General features: G+C 36.4%; 2 protein-coding genes and 1 long non-coding RNA gene across 4 annotated transcripts in view; 2 read left to right on the forward strand and 1 right to left on the reverse strand.

Moving 5' to 3' along the window:
* LOC129775347 (uncharacterized) overlaps nt 1-15,726 on the forward strand; it is a 78,768-nt gene extending 63,042 nt beyond the window's left edge. The window contains exons 2-3 of one of the 2 annotated variants that reach the window (XM_055780012.1): nt 13,852-14,145; nt 14,203-15,726. In XM_055780012.1, the coding sequence (XP_055635987.1) occupies nt 13,872-14,145; nt 14,203-15,452 (1,524 nt within the window). In that variant the 5' untranslated portion in view covers nt 13,852-13,871 and the 3' untranslated portion in view covers nt 15,453-15,726. Of the gene's footprint in view, nt 1-13,216; nt 14,146-14,202 lie in introns of those variants that run through there. The other variant, XM_055780013.1, reaches the window with a different exon arrangement.
* Nucleotides 15,492-17,445, reverse strand: LOC129775352 (uncharacterized). The gene is made up of 3 exons (XR_008742938.1): nt 17,194-17,445; nt 16,757-17,085; nt 15,492-16,699 (listed from the first exon to the last, which is right to left on the reverse strand). It is a non-coding gene; the product is annotated as an uncharacterized LOC129775352 (long non-coding RNA).
* A 78-nt stretch (nt 17,446-17,523) lies between these two features.
* LOC129775348 (dehydrogenase/reductase SDR family protein 7-like) lies at nt 17,524-19,656 on the forward strand. Its single transcript, XM_055780014.1, has 4 exons — nt 17,524-17,821; nt 17,881-18,024; nt 18,739-19,204; nt 19,258-19,656. The coding sequence occupies exons 1-4, from the start codon at nt 17,660-17,662 to the stop codon at nt 19,470-19,472; spliced, it is 987 nt and encodes a 328-aa protein (XP_055635989.1). The 5' UTR covers nt 17,524-17,659; the 3' UTR covers nt 19,473-19,656.
* The last annotated feature ends 2,405 nt before the right edge of the window (nt 19,657-22,061 follow it).

Genomic DNA, 22,061 nt, shown 5'->3' on the forward strand with positions numbered 1-22,061 from the left:
AAACTTCAAAAAATAGGGATAGAAGTCAAGCTATTGAAATGGCTAGAATCATATTTGACTGACCGCACCCAAATGGTAAGATTTAATGGGGAAATTTCAAAACCAATATTTGTTACATCCGGAGTTCCTCAAGGCTCTCATTTGGGACCACTTTTGTTCATTTTATTTGTTAATGACGTTTGCGTTTTTCTTAACAGTGTTAAGGCACTTATCTACGCAGATGATATGAAACTGTATATGGAAATAAAGAATGAAGCAGACTCTCAAACATTCAAAAATGAAGTTGACATAGTTTATAATTGGTGCACTAAGAGTTTATTACAGCTCAATGTTAGGAAATGCACTTTGATTACTTTTACAAGAAGAATAACACCATTTAACAATGATGTTATACTGGGTAATCAACCCATCAGTAGATGTCAACGAGTAAGAGATTTAGGTGTGATCTTAGATTCGAAACTAACCTTCGTGGATCTTTATAATACAATCATCCATAGAGCAAATAATATGTTGAGCTTCATTAAACGCTTTAGTTACCATTTCCAGGATCCGTACACAATAAAAACATTGTATATTACATACGTCAGATCAATTCTCGAATACTGTAGTATTGTATGGTCCCCCTACATAACTTCACACGAAGACAGAATTGAATCTGTACAAAAACAATTTTTGTTATTCGTAAACTAGGTTGGTCTTCATATCATCTACCTCCATATGAAGCACGCTGTATGCTAATCAATATTAAAAGCCTAATACTTATGACAGACATACAGCTGTACTTGCGTTGTACTTCGAAAATTGTATGTCTGTCACCATGTACAGCGCTAGAACCATGCAAGCAACTCGGTACAATCGCTGTACCTGTACCGACCTGTTTTACCGCTGTACATGGCTACAGTTGTACTGTGCGCAGCGCCATAGACGGTTAGTGGTGGGTAGCATGAACAAGCAGAATCAAATCACTTGATAAACGTTCTTTTCATTGACTTTCTTTTAAGTTAATAACTCAGATTGGAAACTTTTTTGTTGTGTTTGATAGTTTAGACACTAAATAAAAACCTTCTTCATTGAAATATGTGGTGGAAATTGGAAAAATATCTGATTGTCAGTTTGACATACGGTACAATGTACAACCAAAGTATGTCTGTCATGGTACGATGGTACCTGTATAACGCTGTACACGTACAACGCAAGTACAGCTGTATGTCTGTCCCTGGTATAAAAGAACGTCGGAACTCTGCCATGATTCTATTTATTATTGATATCATATCACAACGAGTGGACTCAGAAGAAATATTAGGAAACCTAAATTTTACGCACCGATTAGGAACCTGAGAAACCCTAACATTTTTTACATAGATTATCGAAGAACAAATTATGCCAAATATAGTCCTATTAATCGTATGATGAGCCTCTGTAACTAACACAGTGAAACAATTGATGTAACCATGTCAAGGTCAATGCTCAAAGACTATCTGAATAGCATAAGATATCGTTAAATTTCACTGTAATATTTGGGCAGCATATTTAGTCTACGCTGGTTTGACGAAATAAATAAATAAATAAAATGATTCTGTAACTTGTTAAAATCGTCTTTTAAATTAAACGAATAAATTATCCAGCCAGCTCTCTTTAGATTTTTAGTTTTAAGTAAGTAGTTTTAAGTAGTATTAAGAATGTATCGGTCTACAATTTAGATTGACGACAATAAAAATAAAATAAAATAAATGCGGTCGTATCTTGGACACAACCTCCTATATTTTTTTTTATATTCTTGTTCCTCTTTCGCGATGTCGGTCGCGAACATCCATGGTGTTTAGTATCAATTTAGCCAACCCAGCAAACATTAAATCGCATAACAAGCGTATATATAACATCATATGCCCTAAAATTTGGTTGGCATATAATGCGCCTAACTGGCATATGCATGCAAAATTGGAGGCCATATACATACATGGCAAATGCTTACCGAATTTGTTTGGATGAATATGTAACTTTGAACGGCTATAATAGCGATTATGTTGAAATTGAATTGCGATCTAATATGAATATATTCATGAATTATCAAAGCTCCAAATACGACTTTTGCTATATTCATATACGATTTATTACAGACATAGAAAAAAAAACAAATGGCGCAAAATATTTTCGTGAAATGTTTATCATAACCTTGCGACTTGATTTGATAATGGTATATAAAATCGAGTTTTTACATTTTATGCTATTTCAAATATACACGTCTGGTCAGTTTAGTGTTAGGGAAACACACAGATCGTACACCAACCGCTACACAATCATTGAGTGGATTTCCTAGCGGGCGTCAGCTTATATATAGATTTGTGTGATTTCAATAGCCTGTTTTCAATGTAATTTTTAAGCAATTGAAACATGGTTTCCTGTTATTTTTTTTATCTCATTTGTTTATTGCAGGCTCATTAGAATTTTAGCTGTAACAGAGCCAAATTTTAATCGTGTACATGTCACATGTTTATCATATTTATAATTAGCACATTACACAGTTGCCACTTTTCGGCGTAATAGTATTCCTTCTATACCATTGTATATGGTATATTACATTTCACAGTAGCTATTTAGGCGTAAGAGTATTCGTTCTGTTCTTCCGTTGTCCAGTTAGACCGGACAGCGGAGACAGTTGATTGATAATTGTTGAGTTATTTATAGAACAGCAGCCCGATGTGTCTTGCAGAGCAGAGCAGTTGTATGGATGAATCGATCTTATTTCGACCGTGGATCGATCTCCATCGCTGATGATTGTTGCATGGACGTAGTTATTCTGTAACAACACAAAGATGGTCAATGAGGGCCCTGAGTTTTGAACTCACGATCGATCGCTTACTAAGCGAACACGCAACCAATGTGGCTACGGAGACCCCCAAGGTTTCCTGTTAGTGAATGATAATATTCTGTTGTTTTGGATATTTTGTGTTTCGAATGAAATCATACCACTTTGTTCAGCCGGAAAAGAGGTATTAACGTTCAAAACCTTACACTCCAAGCGTCACGCTTTCGTTTTCGAAACTTTGACCTTACGCGCCGGTGCAGAAATGAAAGACGTAGTCCTACGTCAAAAATCCGATTTCGATAGTGATCTAACTTTTTACTCAAAGCAGCTTCAGTCACAGGGGATTATTCGCGACTACGAAGCTGAATTTGACAGCATGTGTGAGTGAAGCGAATGTCAACGAAGAATTGCAAAAAGAATGTGATTTTTGAACGCACCGTTTTTAACGTTTTTTGCAGAAATTTTCGTAATGGTGAGTATGTATCGAAAGAACTATCCTCTAGGATGCTAATTTAGTTAAATTACATAAATTTACTGCAGGGGAAAACGTTTTCTTACCGCATCCGAAGGACACTGTCTTTACTTGTGAGAAAGTAAACAAACTTTCAGGATACTAAATTTTAATAAAAATTAATAATCGTGTGCAACATTTTGTAGTATGATTTCAAACCCCGTTCCAAAGTCCATCTTAAAACTCCCAATATACAAATTTTCCTTCTCCTCATAAGCAGTTGATTGTTTCAAAATAAATGACTCATGCGTGGTCACTTCAATTTACGATTCCCACGAAACATTCCTCAAGCGCAACTGCATTATTTCGTTAATTGTTTTTCTCCCACATTCGTCCATGCCAACATGCGCGGGCGATATGAATGCACCCTTACATCATGTCGCGCGCAGCTAAAGGCAATAAACCAGAAACCAAAACAAACCCAGTTCTATTCTGATTAAATACGCGACCGTACACAAAGTCGTCGTGACACTTTACGATTTCCCATGAAATCGATATGCGCGCTTATGAGCGCAGTAAGCAATTTTATTTCTTGACACCATTCACATCGAACACTGCATTCGATTGATTGGCTATTCCCCTTTGAAATCGACTTGGCTCCTCCCAATGAAACTCTCCAAAAACTGTTGGCTAAGTTAGCTTAAGACACATGTAACTAGCATTAAGAGAGTTCTTGTATGACACTCGACGCGGATGCACGCGTGGAGTGACGAGAAATGAATAAAACCTTTTTTGAATAAAAGTATAAAGCAAAATATAAGACATGGCGACCGTGAAATTAAACCTGCAATCTTCGGAAGTGATTTATGTGAAGAATATTGAAAATAAGTACAAGGCCGCGTGTGATGAACAATATTGGTGATGTGAACAATATTATTGGCATTACAATATAAACTATATAATTACATGGCGAGTGGTAAACTTGAGTGCAATTACCGCCACAGCTCAATGGAAAAGCCAAAATAAAAGTATGAGAAGAAAAGTTAAGGAAAGGGAGAAAAATCCCCGAAGTTTGTGTAATCAACTTTAGCGCAGACTGAAAAAAAAAAAATATATATGAAATATATATTTATTATGGACAACTGGACAAGCTTAAATAGTGAATATTAAGTGTCGTGCCAACAGGCGAGTGATAATTCGAACAGCAAACATTGGAACAATAGCGAAATCTAAACAAATAGTGCTGGGAGAAATTCAAAAAGTGTTACAAACAATGTGATCGGAAAAGTGCCAGAAAAGCGGTATAATATAAATACTGACACTGAATAGGAGGGAAACAAAATAAAAAAAACTCCTTACGAAAATAATTTCAATGAAGATCAAACCAAAAGTGCTGGGAGAAAATCAACAGAGACAACTTATTTTCCCATGTGAATAAAATGAAAAGTTAACCTTAATAAGGAGAAACAGCAAGAGCAGCAGCGGAAAGTGTAACGCGAAGATAAATGAACAGAAGCAGGAACATCGGAAGGCGAGACCATTGTCAGCAATAAGGAACTGACAGGCGGGACCAACAGAGAGCAGAAGGAGCTAAATCTGGAATGAAACCGACGATATGAAGTAAGCAATTGAAACTGATGTATATCAAAATAAAACGTACAGCACTTATCGAACTGAACGTATAGGCTAGAATGATTATATGTTTCTTTATGAAGTGTTCGAATTACATACCCTCGGTTACAAAGTATTTATAAAAATTATTTCCAAATAATGAGTTTTGATAATAATATATTCGGTATAGAAACAATAAATTTCGATACATTTACCAATGACTATAATGTATAATGCATAATGAAAAACAATGCATGTAATTAATTGAATATGCTTCGAGAAAGTAGAAATGGGCCTGTTTGACAAGAAAACTATTCAAAATACAGGAGACCCACAAGTAAATATCCTAAACCACGTGGAACAACACACTTTATTCCACGAAACGCAAGAGTTATTATTATGGATTATACTTGCGATTTTATTAATATTTGCTTTCATTAAACTATACAAGAATTATAAGCAGTGTGTACGTAAAGAAGCACTGAAAGCTGCACAGTCGGCACAAACTATGGCATCAATTGCCTAAAGCTTTAGACTATATATGAATGGCCGCTAATAGAATAACTTAATATACAAAAATTACAGCAAAGAAATAATATCATAAGAAAATAATATAACGAAAATTATATATTATTTTTTTTTTACCTCTACTTCAAAAATCTTATAAAAATGATTAAAGACGATTTTGAAGATTTTCTGAAATTATTAGCCGATGTAAGCAAAGGAAAGGGCGAAGGAGCTTTCGCACCTGATATAGTAGTATTTGGAGAAAATACTAAACTCGAATCGTATGAAGAATTACTAGACAGAATAGATGAATTACCCGGATGTGATCCGATTACGTGGCTAAAACTTCCCGGCCAGAAAGAGAGAAGACGACAAAGATTGGCCGAAGCAAAAAGGAATAGAAGGCAAATGAAAAATAATCAATAAAATAATATATATATTTTTTCGCAAATTTGTTCTTATCATTAGTCCGAAAAGATAAAATTCTGAGAATTTATGAATAAAAATGAGTCTTCCTAAATGGAACAACTCAAAGAAATTGAATCATATCTGAAAAAGGGATATCAGAATTTGAACAAAAATAAAAACAGACCAAGAACTTTACATAATATTGAAGTCAAAAGGCAACAGTTACAAGAAAACTTAGCCAAATATCGAACAATACTAAAATCTTTCGAGTATAGACTTGGAGCTTCAGTCTGGAATGACGAAGTTGAAACTTATGGTGCACTGAAACAAATATATCAGAAGGCCATCAAAATTTTAGATGAATCAGAAGTAATACAAAGGGAATACGATAGTGAACCAGAGACACTTGGTAAATCAAGTGGTTTACTAAAACCCTATAAATTAAGCACTGACGATTCACTATTGAGAGTGAAAAGTGAAATTAATTTAAAACAAAGAAAAATTAAATTTAAAATATTGACAAAAATTTTAATTTGGTATATTAAAATACACAAAGTATCCAACATGGCTCTTAATATTAAAACAGCCGCTGAATTAGCAACGCTGATACCCACTTATGACGGAAACGCAAGTGGTGTTAAATCATTTATAGACGCGGTGAACTTGGCAAAGACCATAGTTCCAATCGAAAGCAAAGCAGCCGCAATTCAAATTATACTAACAAAATTAACTGGAAAAGCGAGAAATTTATTCTCAATATCTCCAACGGATTATGACGAAATAGTCGCAAAAATCCAAACAAATTGCGAAGAGAAATCAAATTCAGACATAGCCTTAGCTAATCTGATGAATTTGAGACTCAAATCGACAAATGAAATCGAGAAATTCACTAAACAACTCGATGAATTGACAGATAAGCTCAAAGATACCTATATAAGAGAACAAATTCCCGACACAGTCGCAAGGAAAATGTCTCAAAAGGTAGCGATCAAAACACTTATCAAAGAAACACCCAACAGAGAGACCAAAATGATGCTGAAAATTGGCAAATTCGACAATTTACAAGAGGCCATCAACGTAATGGTAGAAAATGAAAAGGACAATACTGATTCAAACGCAGTCGTACTGCAGTCGATTAAGGCTAGACAACCAAATCATTATAACACAAACCGAAATTTCAATTACAGAAACCCTATGGTTTATGAAAGAAATAATCAAAGAAATTATTTCCATGGAAGATATCAAGCAAGATATCCAAATAACCTCAATAGAAACCTCAACCGACAATATCCCATTAACCATCAGTATCCTACTAATAGAAATTCAATCCAAAATTCCCGACAACAACCAAATTTCAATCAAAATTTACAACAATACCCTTTTCAACGAAATTTCAATCAAAATCAAAACAGAAACGTTAACAGAAATTTCAATAGAAATAATGTACCAGCGAGAATGTACGTAGTAAATCAGCAAGACATTCCTCGACTGAATAATCATGCAAACAATAATGGATTTCACCCACAAAACGAATCAGATAATACTTGCCAAGCTATGGTACCGTTCAACAACAATATTGCAAATAATGGGAACAATCAAGCAAATACCGATTATTTTTTAGCCAACCAGTAACAATTGCTAACAGATGTCGACTAACTGAACAATTGTTACGGACAGGCATACCGATTTTGACATTAAATTTAAATGCATCAAATTTTATCCAAGTCAAAGTGCACATGACTGGAAATAAAATATGCAACTTGATCATTGACACCGGTGCAGATATTTCGTTGTTCAAAGCACGAAATATTCTCCCAAATCAACATGTAAATACTAACAATAAGATTAAATTAACCGGCATTACGGAAAATAGTGTAGAAACATTAGGTTTAACAAATACATCTTTATGCTTTAATAATACATTAACTTTAAATCACGATTTTCACCTAGTTACCGCAGACTTACCAATTACGGCTGATGGTATTCTAGGTCGAGATTTTTTAATAAATTATAAATGTTTAATAGATTATGAACATTGGCTACTTACATTTAATATAGCCAATATACAAATTTCAGTACCAATAGAAGACAACTTAAATGAAGGCTTCATGCTACCAAGTCGTAGTGAAGTTATCAGAAGGATACCATATTTAAACATTAGAGAGGATATGGTAGTCCATTCAGAAGAAATTTACCCAGGAGTTTTCTGTGGTAACACTATAATTTCACCTTTAAAGCCTTATGTAAAATTTGTAAATACTACGAATAAACCTTTGTACATACATTATTCTAAATTTAAGCCTACATTAAGTATTTTAAACGATTATTCTATTCTTAATGTAAATACCAAAAATATTAATAATAAGAGATCCGAAGAGATTTTTAAAAGCATAAACACGGACAAAATTCCTCCATATGCTAAAGATAAATTTAAAAAATTAATTAATGATTATCAAGACATATTTTGTCTTCCAGAGGAGGATGTTACTCAAAACAATTTCTATTCACAGAACATTGTTCTAAGTGATAAAGTTCCTGTATATATTCCTAATTACAAGACGATTCATGCGCAACAAACCGAAATTAATCAACAGGTAAACAAAATGTTAGAGAGTAATATAGTGGAACCTTCAGTTTCACCATACAACTCTCCTATACTTCTAGTACCGAAAAAATCCCAAAATAATGACAAAAAATGGCGTTTAGTCGTTGATTTTAGACAACTAAATAAAAAAATTTTAGCAGACAAATTTCCTCTACCAAGAATTGACGATATTTTAGATCAACTTGGCAGAGCAAAATATTTTTCAACATTAGATCTCATGTCAGGTTTTCATCAAATACCTTTGGACAATGAGTCTAGAAAATTTACGGCATTTTCAACACAAAACGGACATTATCAATATACAAGATTACCGTTTGGATTGAATATAAGTCCAAACAGTTTTCAACGTATGATGACAATTGCAATGGCTGGTTTAACCCCAGAATTAGCTTTCATTTACATCGACGATATTATAGTCGTAGGATGTTCTGTAAACCATCATATTTCAAATCTAAATCAAGTTTTTGAAAGATTAAGATATTACAATTTGAAGCTAAATGCGCAGAAATGCAAATTTTTTAGCACTGAAGTTACCTTTCTAGGTCATAAAATAACAGAATATGGCATGTTACCAGATGATTCCAAATTTTCAACTATTCAAAATTATCCAGTTCCTAAAAATGCAGACGAAGTTAGAAGATTCGTTGCATTTTGTAATTATTATCGTAAATTCGTACCAAATTTTGCATTAATAGCAAATCCCCTTAATCAACTATTGAAGAAAAATTCACAATTTATATGGACCAATAGTTGTCAAAATGCATTCAACACTCTAAGAAATTCATTAATGTCACCAAGATTATTACAATATCCAGATTTTACGAAGCAATTTATATTAACAACAGATGCTTCAGATATAGGTTGTGGAGCTGTATTGTCTCAACAAACACAACATGGAAATTTACCAATAGCTTTTGCAAGCAAAACTTTTACACCTGGTGAAAAGAATAAACCAGTGATTCTAAAAGAATTAACAGCCATACATTGGGCTATTAATTACTTCAAACCTTACCTGTACGGTAGAAAATTTTTAGTACAAACGGATCATAGACCGTTAGTTTTCTTATTCGGTATGAAAAATCCAACTTCAAAATTAACTAGAATGCGTCTTGATTTAGAAGAATATGACTTTACAATTGAATACATAGCAGGAAAATCAAATGTAGGAGCAGATGCTTTATCAAGAATAGTAACCTCCTCTGATGAATTAAAAAATTTAAATATATTAGGAGTAAGCACAAGAGCGATGACTCGTAATTCGAAAAATAATTCAAATATGAAAACATCTGATAATCAAATTTCTGTACCACGAGAAACTGATCACTTCTCTACGTACATGACAAATAATCCATCAGAAACGAAGAAATTAATTAAACTCGAAACACGCGTCGACAAATATGGAATGATATTTTATTTAAAGAAAAACAATAAAATTATTGCCCAAGTGCATCAACAAATTTTACATGGAAGTCAGACATTAGAATCTGCACTTCTGAAAATAGAAGAAACAATGATTAAAATGAACCAAAAGAAATTAGCGCTGTCGACAAAAGACGAAATATTTAAAATGATATCAATTGAAAACTTTAAAATATTAGCGAATACTCAAGTGTATTCAATAGAAATTATTATTTACAATCCACCAATGTTTTTAACAAAAATAAAAGACATCCAAAAAGTATTGAATGATTACCATAACACCCCTACAGGAGGTCACATTGGTCAACATAAGTTGTACCTTCAAATTAGAGAAGTGTATAATTGGAGCAATATGAAAAGATCGATTGCAGAATTCATCAAGGCCTGTGAATTATGCAAACGAAACAAAGTCATAAAGCATACAAAAGAAAAACAAGTAGTTACTACAACACCAAATCACCCATTCGAAAGTATTTCAATAGATACAGTTGGACCATTACCAAAAAGTAACAACAACAATAGATATGCAGTTAGTATTCAATGCGATTTAACGAAATATGTCGTATTAATTCCAGTACCTACTAAAGAAGCAAACGTAATTGCTAAAGCATTAGTAGACAATTTTATTTTAACTTACGGAACATTTTTAACCTTACGTTCTGATCAAGGAACTGAGTATAATAACGAAGTCTTTGAACAGATCTGTAAAACGCTTAAAGTTGAACAAAAATTTAGTACAGCCTATCACCCCCAGACGATTGGATCGTTAGAGAGAAATCATAGATGTTTAAATGAATATCTGAGATCTTTCGTTAACGAACATCAAACGGATTGGGATGAATGGTTAAAATTCTATGCTTTCAATTATAACACAACCCCACATTCACACCATGAATTTACCCCTCATGAATTAATTTTTGGAACTAAAGCTAAATTACCACAAGAATTATTTGAAAAAGGAACTGAACCAATATATAATTTTGAACAATATAGTAAAGAACTAAAATTTAAATTACAACGATCTAATGAAATAGCAAGAACCAAATTAATTGAGCAGAAAATTCAAAGAGCAAAAAACTCAGAAAATGTCATTAATCCAATTCATTTAACAGTAAACGACAAAGTTTATCTAAAAATAGAAAACAGAAGAAAACTTGATCCATTCTATGACGGACCATATATAGTTCAAGAAATACTAGATACAAACTGCAGGATTCAGAACCCCAAAACAGAACATACACAGACAGTACACAAAAACAGATTGATAAAAATATAAAATCAAACAACATTCATTTTTAGAGAAGTTACTTCATTCGCAAAAACCAATTATATTACAATTATTTATAGAAATCTTTAGAAATATATCAAATTACCAATATTATACAAAACCACATACCATTGTTTACAATATACCAACAGCTTTGGAAAATAAAAGTTTAGAAACCTATAAAAAGTCTATGAAATATTTGTAACATTGAGAGAAGCCAAGGAATAATTAATCCATAATCTGAATACTAAGAATGATTCCATTGCATTACATCATTCTCTTAAAGAGGGATGGTGTAGTATGATTTCAAACCCCGTTCCAAAGTCCATCTTAAAACTCCCAATATACAAATTTTCCTTCTCCTCATAAGCAGTTGATTGTTTCAAAATAAATGACTCATGCGTGGTCACTTCAATTTACGATTCCCACGAAACATTCCTCAAGCGCAACTGCATTATTTCGTTAATTGTTTTTCTCCCACATTCGTCCATGCCAACATGCGCGGGCGATATGAATGCACCCTTACATCATGTCGCGCGCAGCTAAAGGCAATAAACCAGAAACCAAAACAAACCCAGTTCTATTCTGATTAAATACGCGACCGTACACAAAGTCGTCGTGACACTTTACGATTTCCCATGAAATCGATATGCGCGCTTATGAGCGCAGTAAGCAATTTTATTTCTTGACACCATTCACATCGAACACTGCATTCGATTGATTGGCTATTCCCCTTTGAAATCGACTTGGCTCCTCCCAATGAAACTCTCCAAAAACTGTTGGCTAAGTTAGCTTAAGACACATGTAACTAGCATTAAGAGAGTTCTTGTATGACACTCGACGCGGATGCACGCGTGGAGTGACGAGAAATGAATAAAACCTTTTTTGAATAAAAGTATAAAGCAAAATATAAGACAATTTATCTTCCAAACGGTTGCAAAATGAGTTTTCCTTATGCAGTGAAAAAAACTTTGCCGTAGCTTAAGCTGAATTTAACTTATAAGTGTTTTTCTGTGACCTTGTTTCATGCATTATCAGGAGCTATCAGTCGGAGAAAATGAAACCTGCTACGTAGCTGTGGAGTTTGCGGATGTGTTCGATTACGCTGCGGGTGGAAGCCATTTAGTCGTCGAAGGCGAAAGAGTATTCAAAGCTGGACATCTTTTAATAGTTGAAGAAGTTCACGATGAAGGCTTCAGTATTTTCTCGTCCTGCCTCCAGTCATCATCTCCAAGCTCGGAACCCCATACAATAAAAATTGGTACGAAAATCTCCTTCTCCAAATGGTTGTTTTCGTGTTTCTGTAAAGCTGGCAAAGGAAAGTGCAAACACGTCATGGCTGTTTTGTATCATTTGCTTAAGTATGTTTTATTTTATTTCTTTATTATTTTCGAGAAATCAGTATATTAATTACAGAGAAAATATGCAACGGTTTGTATACATATTTTTCACTCACACGCGAAACTTTCATAGGTGGCGACACCGTACCTTCGATGACGCGAATTGTGACAGCTGGAATAGTTCACGGCTTACAGAGACAAGGCTAGTTCTTTAGCGAGTAAACATTTTTTTTTGATGACGTCATCCGAATAGTCAGTGTAAACAGTCGCCAGTTGTATTTTGTTTTCCGACTTACGCGTAAATGTTCCTGAAATGAAAAATCGAAAATGGTTCAATGCGCTGTGAGCGGGTGTATAAATTATGAAAATGACATTATCGGGCCAAAAAAGAGATTCTTTCGTTTTCCGAAAAACCGAGAATTATGTTCTTTGTGGATAAATGTTTTATCAAATTATTCATGGTGTTAAATATAATCAACTATATTATCAACGCACAAACATACAAAGCACGAAAAATAAAAAATAAGAACACATTGTTTACTTCAATGACTCAGATGACGTCACTAACAAATGACTGATCCGGTGTAGCTAGCCTTGTCTCTGTAAGCCGTGAAACCAGGGGTACGACTAAAACGTCAAATCACTCATATTGCCAGTGTACCCAATATTGCTGCGGTTTACTGACATTTTGGTTCAATCAATTACTGTTGTGTACAACTCGGTGCGGTTATATAGTCGAATAGTGGCTAACTTTAAACTCCATGTTAAATGTGAACACCTCCATGTGAAACCAAAATATGAATATCGCTCATGCAGTTAGAATAAAGCAGCGCATTTTTCGATTTCAATCCTCGTAAATGATATGTTGATAAACAAATGACGCCATATTGATTTTGATTTTGGGTAGCCTATATTCAATTGATGTCTAACCCCTGCGTGAAACCAGCCGGGTGACGTCTTTAGAGAACCCCCATTGAACTGACAGGAGCCAACATATTGGGTATCCCACTGACATTTTCCCTTTGTTTTCATATGAATTCGCGTTGACAGTGCGACGGTAGTGCCTCCTGGTGTTGGCAGGTGTTGGCTTCTCATTAGGGGGCAAAACATAAACAAACCGCCATCGAAAATATACAAATTTGATACAGTGATTACTCATTGTAATTCTTTGATTGTGTCGTCTGCTGGTTTTAGGAATCTTTAAACAGCTTTCAAACAGCATATTACGGTGAATAACGAATATTCTGGCCTCATTCAGCGTTTGTAGGAGGCAGAAAAAATAGGCGCATCTGGAGGACTGAGATTTTAGGGTAATTTCTTTAATAAAATTATGAATGAAACTTGAAAAGAAATGAAGTGCTGTTATATTAAACAGTTCTGTCAATTCATTGTCTTTAATAATAAAGCGAAAAACATTACGATACAATTCATTTGCAGTGCAGTGCTTCGTGGAGAAAATGGCCGAGTGGAAGCAAAGTGAACCTTTCAACGAGCCTTGTGATGAAAATATCGGGATTCAATCTATAACACCGCATTCTAGTAAAGTGGTTTGTATAGTTCCTGGATGTCGTACACGGAATGGCCAAGGATATTCATTCCACAACTTTCCCCCGAAGGCGGATAGAAAACGGTATAAGGTTTGGTTGACAAAATTGCGACTGAATTATGAGCCATCTCCGTCGTCGAAAGCTTGCAGCTTACATTTTAGCATTACAAACTTTGTTGTTCCTAGTAAGTAGTGTTTTTCTGTTGCATTCTAAAATACTAATGTCTAATATTTTATTCTAGCTGCGAGAAGGCTTACTGAACGGATGATTTTAAAAAGAACAGCCATACCAGACATCAACTTACCTAAACCAATTTGTAACACAGTGAGAGAAATAGCAGCTAAAAATCGCGCAGAACGAGCAGCCAGGCGGAATGAATTTAAACCAGATCTGAATCATTATATGGAGGACAGCCAAATGTCGATCTGTGATGATACTGAGGACGCAATAGACATTATTACAGCACCGGACTTTGAGCAAGCAGCTGTTATTACATCACCGGACTTTGTGCAAGCAGCTGTTATTACATCACCGGACTTTGTGGAAGCAGTTGTTCAGGTGGACACGCTTGATTTGGATAAACTTTTTATCGGTCGTCGTAGAACTATGTCTGTCCACTTTAAAACCGATTCGGAGTTGAACTCCTGGACAGGGTTAGCTTCCCTCAAAATGTTGGATACCATCGTTGAGGGCTTATGTTCGTTGGCCGCGTATAAGAAGCGATCGCACTCTACCGTTCCTGTAGAAGAGGAAGTGCTTGTAGTGTTTGTGAAAATGAAAACGAATATATCGTTCTCTTGCATGAGTGCTCTGTTTAACTTACATTACCAGACTATTTCTCAGGTGTTTTACCGGACAGTTCCATTGTTGAAGATGATGTGCACTCCATTAGTACCATGGCCAACACAAGAAGAAGTTAATCGCGATATGCCACACTATTTCCGACCATATTATACTGACGTTATCGCTGTACTCGATTGCACTGAAATGCCAATTAAAAAACCAAAATGTCTCCACTGCAGGATCAACGCATATTCGCATTATAAAGGACGTGAGACTGCGAAGTACTTGATTGCAGTTACTCCAGGAGGAACAATATGCTATATAAGTCATGGATATGGCGGGAAGGCTTCGGATAAGCAAATAGTTACTGCGGAAAAATTGCTCGAAAAATTTAAAATTGGTGAAGCAGTGATGACCGATAAAGGTTTCAGCATAGATACTGAATGTAAAGCCCTCGGAGTGAAGCTTGTGCGACCACCATTTCTAACGGCTCCTCGTTATCAGCTGAGTACAATGGATGCTCGTGTAAATGTTTCTATAGCCGCGTCAAGAGTACATGTGGAACGAGCTATACAACGCATAAAAATTTTCGAAATATTCAACAACAAAATCGATACACGTTTTCTTCCTATATTGGATGATTTAATATACATTGCCTGTGGAATTGTCAATATTTCGAAGCCAATTCTGTCAAACGAACGATTTTAGAATTAGAATTTTTTTATTAATAATACTTTAGAATACATATATTAAACAGACGAATATAGATATTTCAAAAAAACATTAAAATAAACCTCCTTCAGCACTGCTACCATCGTTCTAACATAATCTGGATCGAATTGAACTTCCTGAACATAGCATTTATCATCATATTCTGAATAGATTATAAAATCTGCTACTCTACATTTTGTTATGAACATAGTTAGTTGCAACTGTGCGTAATATTGATGATTTTTTTTCAAAACATTTAATCTTGTAAAATAGGGGAGAACATCAATTAAATCACTCAATGATTTATTTTCCCCTTCTTTTGGACACTTAATTTCTATTATTCTCCCTTCGTTTATAACAATTCCGTCAGGAGAACATCCCAGCCATGAAATATGTGGGGGTATTACGAAACCACAACTCCAAACGTTTTTTCTGTAGTCTCGCTCATATGCTGCTATGGCTTTTGATTCGCATCGGATCCCATGTACGATTGCTGGTGTTGAAAGATGTTTCGGTGTCACCATACTCAGGATTTTACTTTTCCAATTTTTGTTCTTGTCGGGTTGATTTGTGTAGTATGTATACACAGAGTATGCACCGGCTTCGTTCTTTTTTCCATTGCGATGATACTCTTTGTTCTATAGTTCTTGTACATATTTTCAAAGACTCGTATTCCGATACTTTCACATTGATTTCGAAATGAAGTTGCAGATCCTTTTCTAACGGACCTATAAATTCCATTATTTCACGATCGATCATCGTGAAGTTATCAGGATGAAACGATCTTCTCAGGAAGGATTTAAGTAGACTGCAAGTCATATTTTCTTCAATAGAAATTAACGAATCAATGGATTCTGTAGAATGACTTTGCACATCTATATCGAGAAGTATATTCAGAACATCAGATTCATCATTTTTGTCAATATTTTTCATTTCTCGTCCTTTCTTTTCGTATGCCAGACCGCTTTCAGGGAATCCTAATAATTAATAATTAAAATTTTATTTTAAAAAATCGATCAATAAATTGGAAGCAAACGTTTCACGAAAAGCTGAAGAATGTTGGTACCCTCATCGTGAGTCAAACCCGCGGCGAGGCAGCTTCAGTCGTATCTTTTGTATTCGTCATTTTTTTGCAGAATGCGGTCAATGGTGTTGTCTTGTACATATCGTCAGCAACTTTTTCTGCAATTTTACCCCACTTTTGTTGCAAATCTGTTACTGTAAGCAATGGAACTGAAGGGAACCTAAAAATAGAAAAATTGATTTTTGCCATTTGTATTCAAGAAAATCACAAAAAACACATTAGAAGATGTTTTAAAACGGCCATTATGTGTTTGCATTTTCCCATTCCAGCTTTGCACGAACACTGAAAAGACCACTTTTCAAAGGAAGGTCTGGTGCGGATGGAAATTTTGTGTGGATCAGCTCTAGATGATGATGACTTCAAACAAATCGCAAATATGGTAAAGCCGTCCTCGTGCACGGTTTGAACTCCGACAAGAAGCAAGTGGTTAGCTTGAAACACCCGTTCACCTTCGACTATCAACCTGCTTCCTCCTCCGACGTATTGAAAAATATCGGCAAGCTGCAAATTTACCGTCATCATCGAAGAGTTTATCGCATTGGATGCCTGTTTAAGAAAGAAATATTAAAGGTTTTTATTAGCTTTTCATTGCATTAGAAATATTCCGGAACTATTTTTTGTTCAAATCGCACTAAAGTAACTAAAGATTTTTACCACAGATTCAGGAAGAAACCTCGAAACATCGATTTTCATTCATAATTTTGATTCGAAACGAGAGATGAAATTCCAATTCGCAAATCATACTAGTTTTTGAATATTAATTATGGACGAACAATACAAGTACGATTTGCACGAATGGTGAAAAAAGATTATGCATATGGTATATGATATTTTTGCAGAAAGTTATAGAATCTCAAGATAACTTTGAACAAAAATTATAGTTTTTCTCACTGCGTTTGTTTACGTTTCACCCCCTAATTTGAAATGTCAAACTCAATGCCGTCAACGCGGATTGGGTATCCCACTGACAGTTCTGCTTGAGATTTTGCTAACGATCCTAGCATCAATCATAGCACCCGGCTGCGTGAAACGTATTTACCAAATGTTATGTTTATGCATCATTTGGTCGGATCGGGTCGGTTCGTAGAGTACTAAGGGCAAAAAGTGCTGTGTTTCTACGATGAAGTCTTTGTTGGAGCCTGATGGTGATAGCCGAACTGCTGATAGTTGGTTTTGGTGGATTTTATCCACAGTTTGTTTACCGTTTACCTTCCCTTATGTTGTTTTGAAAATAATCGGAATCTTAAAAGAGAAACGATACAGAGAATGTTTGCCTGGCAAAGTATGAGGATAGTTGAAATGTTTATAGTGTTTGTAGTTTACCTTTCTACTCTCTAACAGGTAGTTGTTATAACTGGTGCAAGTTCAGGACTTGGAGAATCCTTGGCTCATACGTTTTTTCTTGCTGGATGTAAGGTCGTGCTGGCTGCTAGGCGTAAGGAGGAATTGGAACGAGTTCGAAAAGAACTTCTCGCACTTCATACGGTATGTTTCTATCTATTATGGTAAAATAGAACTGGTTTCATCATAGTACGATTTTGGATCGAATATATAAGTGTTTTTCTTGAATAAAATGACCCCTTGCTGTCACAATATTTATAGCCCTTTCCGTATGGGTATACATTGGCGTAACAAGATAAGAGTTTGGACTGGAGATTACAATGTTAAATATATAGACGAACCATGGAAATAGAAGATTATAATCGCATATCAATATGTTCATTTCGGCACACCATAGTAAATCAGAAGCTGCTACAGAATTAAACAATATGCTCGATAGCATATCAGCAATCAGTGTAACTGCATAGATTCGCGGGTGGCAGATATGATAGAAATACGTGGTTGGCGTGTAGTGATTGGTCGTCCGGGGGTTGGGGCGTCGAAAGAAATTACTCAAACCTACAACCTCAACAAACCTCAAACCTATTTTATGTCAAGTATTCAATCAACACGTTTGGAAAAAAAGTACGTACCAGCGTACTTTGGTAAAAGCAAAAAAGCATGCCAGACGTCTGAAAATGTCAATAATGTTTATGGCTTTAGTACTGTAAAAGCCAATTACACGCAGGTCTTGAAAATCGTCAGGTGCGACAAAAAACGCTAACTTCGTGAATCGATAAGCCTTCAGAAATAATGGAATTCTTTCTGCCACATTTCATACCAATATAATCGTATATTTTGCATTGTCCTTATTTCCAGACCGTTACAACACATTCGCCTGTGATAATTCCTCTGGATCTTTCTGATATTACATCGTTACCTGGAAAAATAAAAGAAATTTTGGAAATATACGGACAAATTGATATTTTGATAAATAACGGGGGCATCAGTGTCAGATCGGACTGTATTTCCACTTCGTTGGATGTTGACATCAGAGTGATGTTGGTAAATTACTTTGGTACAGTTGCGCTGACAAAAGCGTGCCTCCCGTCCATGATTAAAAGACAAGAAGGCAGAATCGTCTGTGTTTCTAGCATTCAGGGTAAAATCAGTTTGCCGCATCGATCAGCATATGGTGCTTCCAAGCACGCTCTTCAAGCCTTCTGTGATTGTTTGCGTGCGGAAATGGCTGAGAACAACATAAAAGTAACTTTGGTGTCACCGGGATATATAAAAACAGCTCTATCTCTAAACGCACTGACTGGAGCTGGAAAGCAATACGGAGGTAAGGTTTGTTACTGTGATTTTATTTTATTGTTTTTTTCTTTTACTTTGTAGAAATGGATGATACTACCTCCTCCGGTATGCCACCCGAAAAAGTATCGGAACGTATCCTGCAAGCTATTTTACGAGACAGTATGGATGTAACAATTTCGGACATGGCTCCAAAGTTAGCTTATTGGATTCGTCATTTATGTCCTTCTTTATATTTCTGGATAATGGCGAGGCGAGCTAAAAAGATTGATAAAAACAAGCAGAAAAAGTTAGAATAATTATGAAAAATGTCGCTCAACGAAATAGTTTTTTGAATAGATTACAGTATATAATTCATCTGTATAACTAATTTTTCATCTAATGTTTAGATGGTTCACATTGCAATACAAAGTTCTTATATAATATTCAATAAAAATGCTCGTGATTCAATTCACAATAAAATTTGTGAATTTTTTTTCCATATCTCTGTGATAGTGTTTTTTTTATTTATTTACTATAACTCTACATCCCATTGAGATTAGATATGATTCACTTCTCTTCTCCAATAAACCCGGTCCATGGCTGCAGTTCTCCAACTCCCGGCTGCACCGATTCTTGCCAAGTCCTGCTCCACCTGGTCCAACCACCTCGCTCGCTGGGCTCCTCTCCTTGTTCCTATCGGATTAGATGCGAACACCATCTTTGCAGGGCTGCTGTTCGGCAATTTTGCAACATGCCCTGCCCATCGCACTCGTCCAGCCTTGGCGACTTTCTGGATGCTGGGTTCGCCGTAGAGTTGCGCCAGTTTGTGTTCATTCTCCTTCTCCATACTCCGTTTTTCTGTTCACCACCGTATATTGTTCTGAGCACTCTGCGTTCGAAAACTCCGAACGCTTGTGAGTCCTCTTCAAGCATCGTCCATGCTTCGTGCCCATAGTGAACCACCGGTCGAATTAGGGATTTGTACATGGTACACTTCGTACGGGGTCGGAGCTTGTTGGACCTCAAGGATTTGCGGAGCCCATATAGGCACGACTTCCATTGACAATGCGTTTCCGAATTTCACGGCTGTTGTTGTTGTCAGTTGTTATCAACGAACCAAGGTAGACAAATTCCTCCACCACCTCGAGCTCGTCGCCGTCGATCACAACACTACTACTAAGAAGAACTCTTGTTGCTGTAGCCCAATCAGTCCTGCTTCAGCCTGCAGTCGGGTATACAAGTCGGCTACCGTCGCATATGTTCTTCCGATTATGTTGAAAATCGTGCCCGCATGTTGAAGCCCGCTCTCCGCATAACACCTTCCAGCGCCACGTTGAAGAGCAGACAGGTGAGCCTATCGCCTTGTCGAAGTCCCCTGTGAGTCTCAAATGATCCCGACAGATCACCAGAGATCCGCACACTGCATCGCACACCGTTCATCGTTGCCTGAATCAGTCTTGTCAGCTTTCGGGGAAAGCCGTGTTCGTCCATGATCCTCCATAGCTGTCGTCGGTCGATAGTATCATATGCGGCCTTGAAGTCGACGAAGATGTGGTGTGTAGGGACCTGATACTCGCGGCATTTTTGGAGGATCTGCCGCAGTGTAAAAATCTGGTCCGTCGTCGAGCAACCGGGCATGAATCCGGCCTGATAACTTCCCACAAATCTACTTACTATTGGCGATAGACGGCGGAAGAGGATCTGAGACAAAATTTTGTAGGCACCATTCAGGATTGTGATGGCACGATAGTTCCCACAATCCAACACAAACCGTCCTTCCACTCCTCCGGTAGCTGTTCTGTGTCCCAGATCCTGACTATCAACCGGTGCATACACTCTACAAGTTTTCTCGGACCTCCCTTGAAGAGCTCCGCTACGAGGCCTTCCTTACCAGCTGCTTTGTGGTTCTTGAGCTGATTAATGGCCTCCTTAACTTCACCCATCGTCGGAGGTGGTACGTCGTCGTTGTTCATTGCACCGGCGTAGTCCTCCTCAACGCCGTCTTGGTCTCCTGTCTGGTGTTCATCGTAGTGCTGCCTCCACTTTTCGATCACCACGCGTTCGTTCGTCAGGATGCCTCCTTCCTTGTTTCTGCACATTTCGGCCCGCGGCACAAAGCCTTTGTGCGAGGCGTTTAGTATCTTGAAGAACTTCCGCGATTCTCGAGAACGATAAAGCAGTTCTATCACCTCACACTCTTTCTATTCCAGGCGGCTGTGATAGTGTCCTAAATACTAAATGTCCAAACCAAAATACCTATAATTGTGGGAATTTCTTCAGATTCACTTCACTTCACTTGCACTTCAGTGGTGCAATAGTTTTGAATTGAAATGAATAATATAGTTCAGAACAAAAAATAAACCAGGCAAACGTATGCCGACGCTCACTAGAGCTCGGTCGGACCTTGCTGAAAGATCGTATCCTATGTTTCACACTAACCGGGCAATCAGTGGAACACAGGTTAGCGTGCGAGAGACCGCCGCTTCCGACGGCGGGTCGGCGGTTGACTCGGATTACGTCATCTTGGCGGCTTGGTCCGCCTCGATTCCTTAACTTCGTTAAATGAGGACTCGCCCCATAACATTGACCTCAGAATAAATTTCGAAAAAAGAAAACGAAAAAACAGGAAGTGGGTTATATCTATGGTATAACCGCAAGGGTGACGTAGGACTATCGTTGATATAGAGATCATTTGTTTGAAGTTGAATCTAAATCCATTCTGAATGAATGAATAAATGAATATTTGGGGGACTTACGTTTGGGGGAGCGTTACGTTGGAGGCACAAGGTTTTATGCATCCTATATAGGATACGAAAAACCTTGTTCTGAAGAATTATCTTCAGAAGCTTTCCTGCTAACTGTACTTGATTGACAAATCACGAACACTAATGTATTATATGGATATT

The sequence above is a fragment of the Toxorhynchites rutilus genome, chromosome 3 (assembly GCF_029784135.1).
Source record: "Toxorhynchites rutilus septentrionalis strain SRP chromosome 3, ASM2978413v1, whole genome shotgun sequence".
In the NCBI taxonomy this organism is placed as follows: Eukaryota; Metazoa; Arthropoda; class Insecta; order Diptera; family Culicidae; genus Toxorhynchites; species Toxorhynchites rutilus.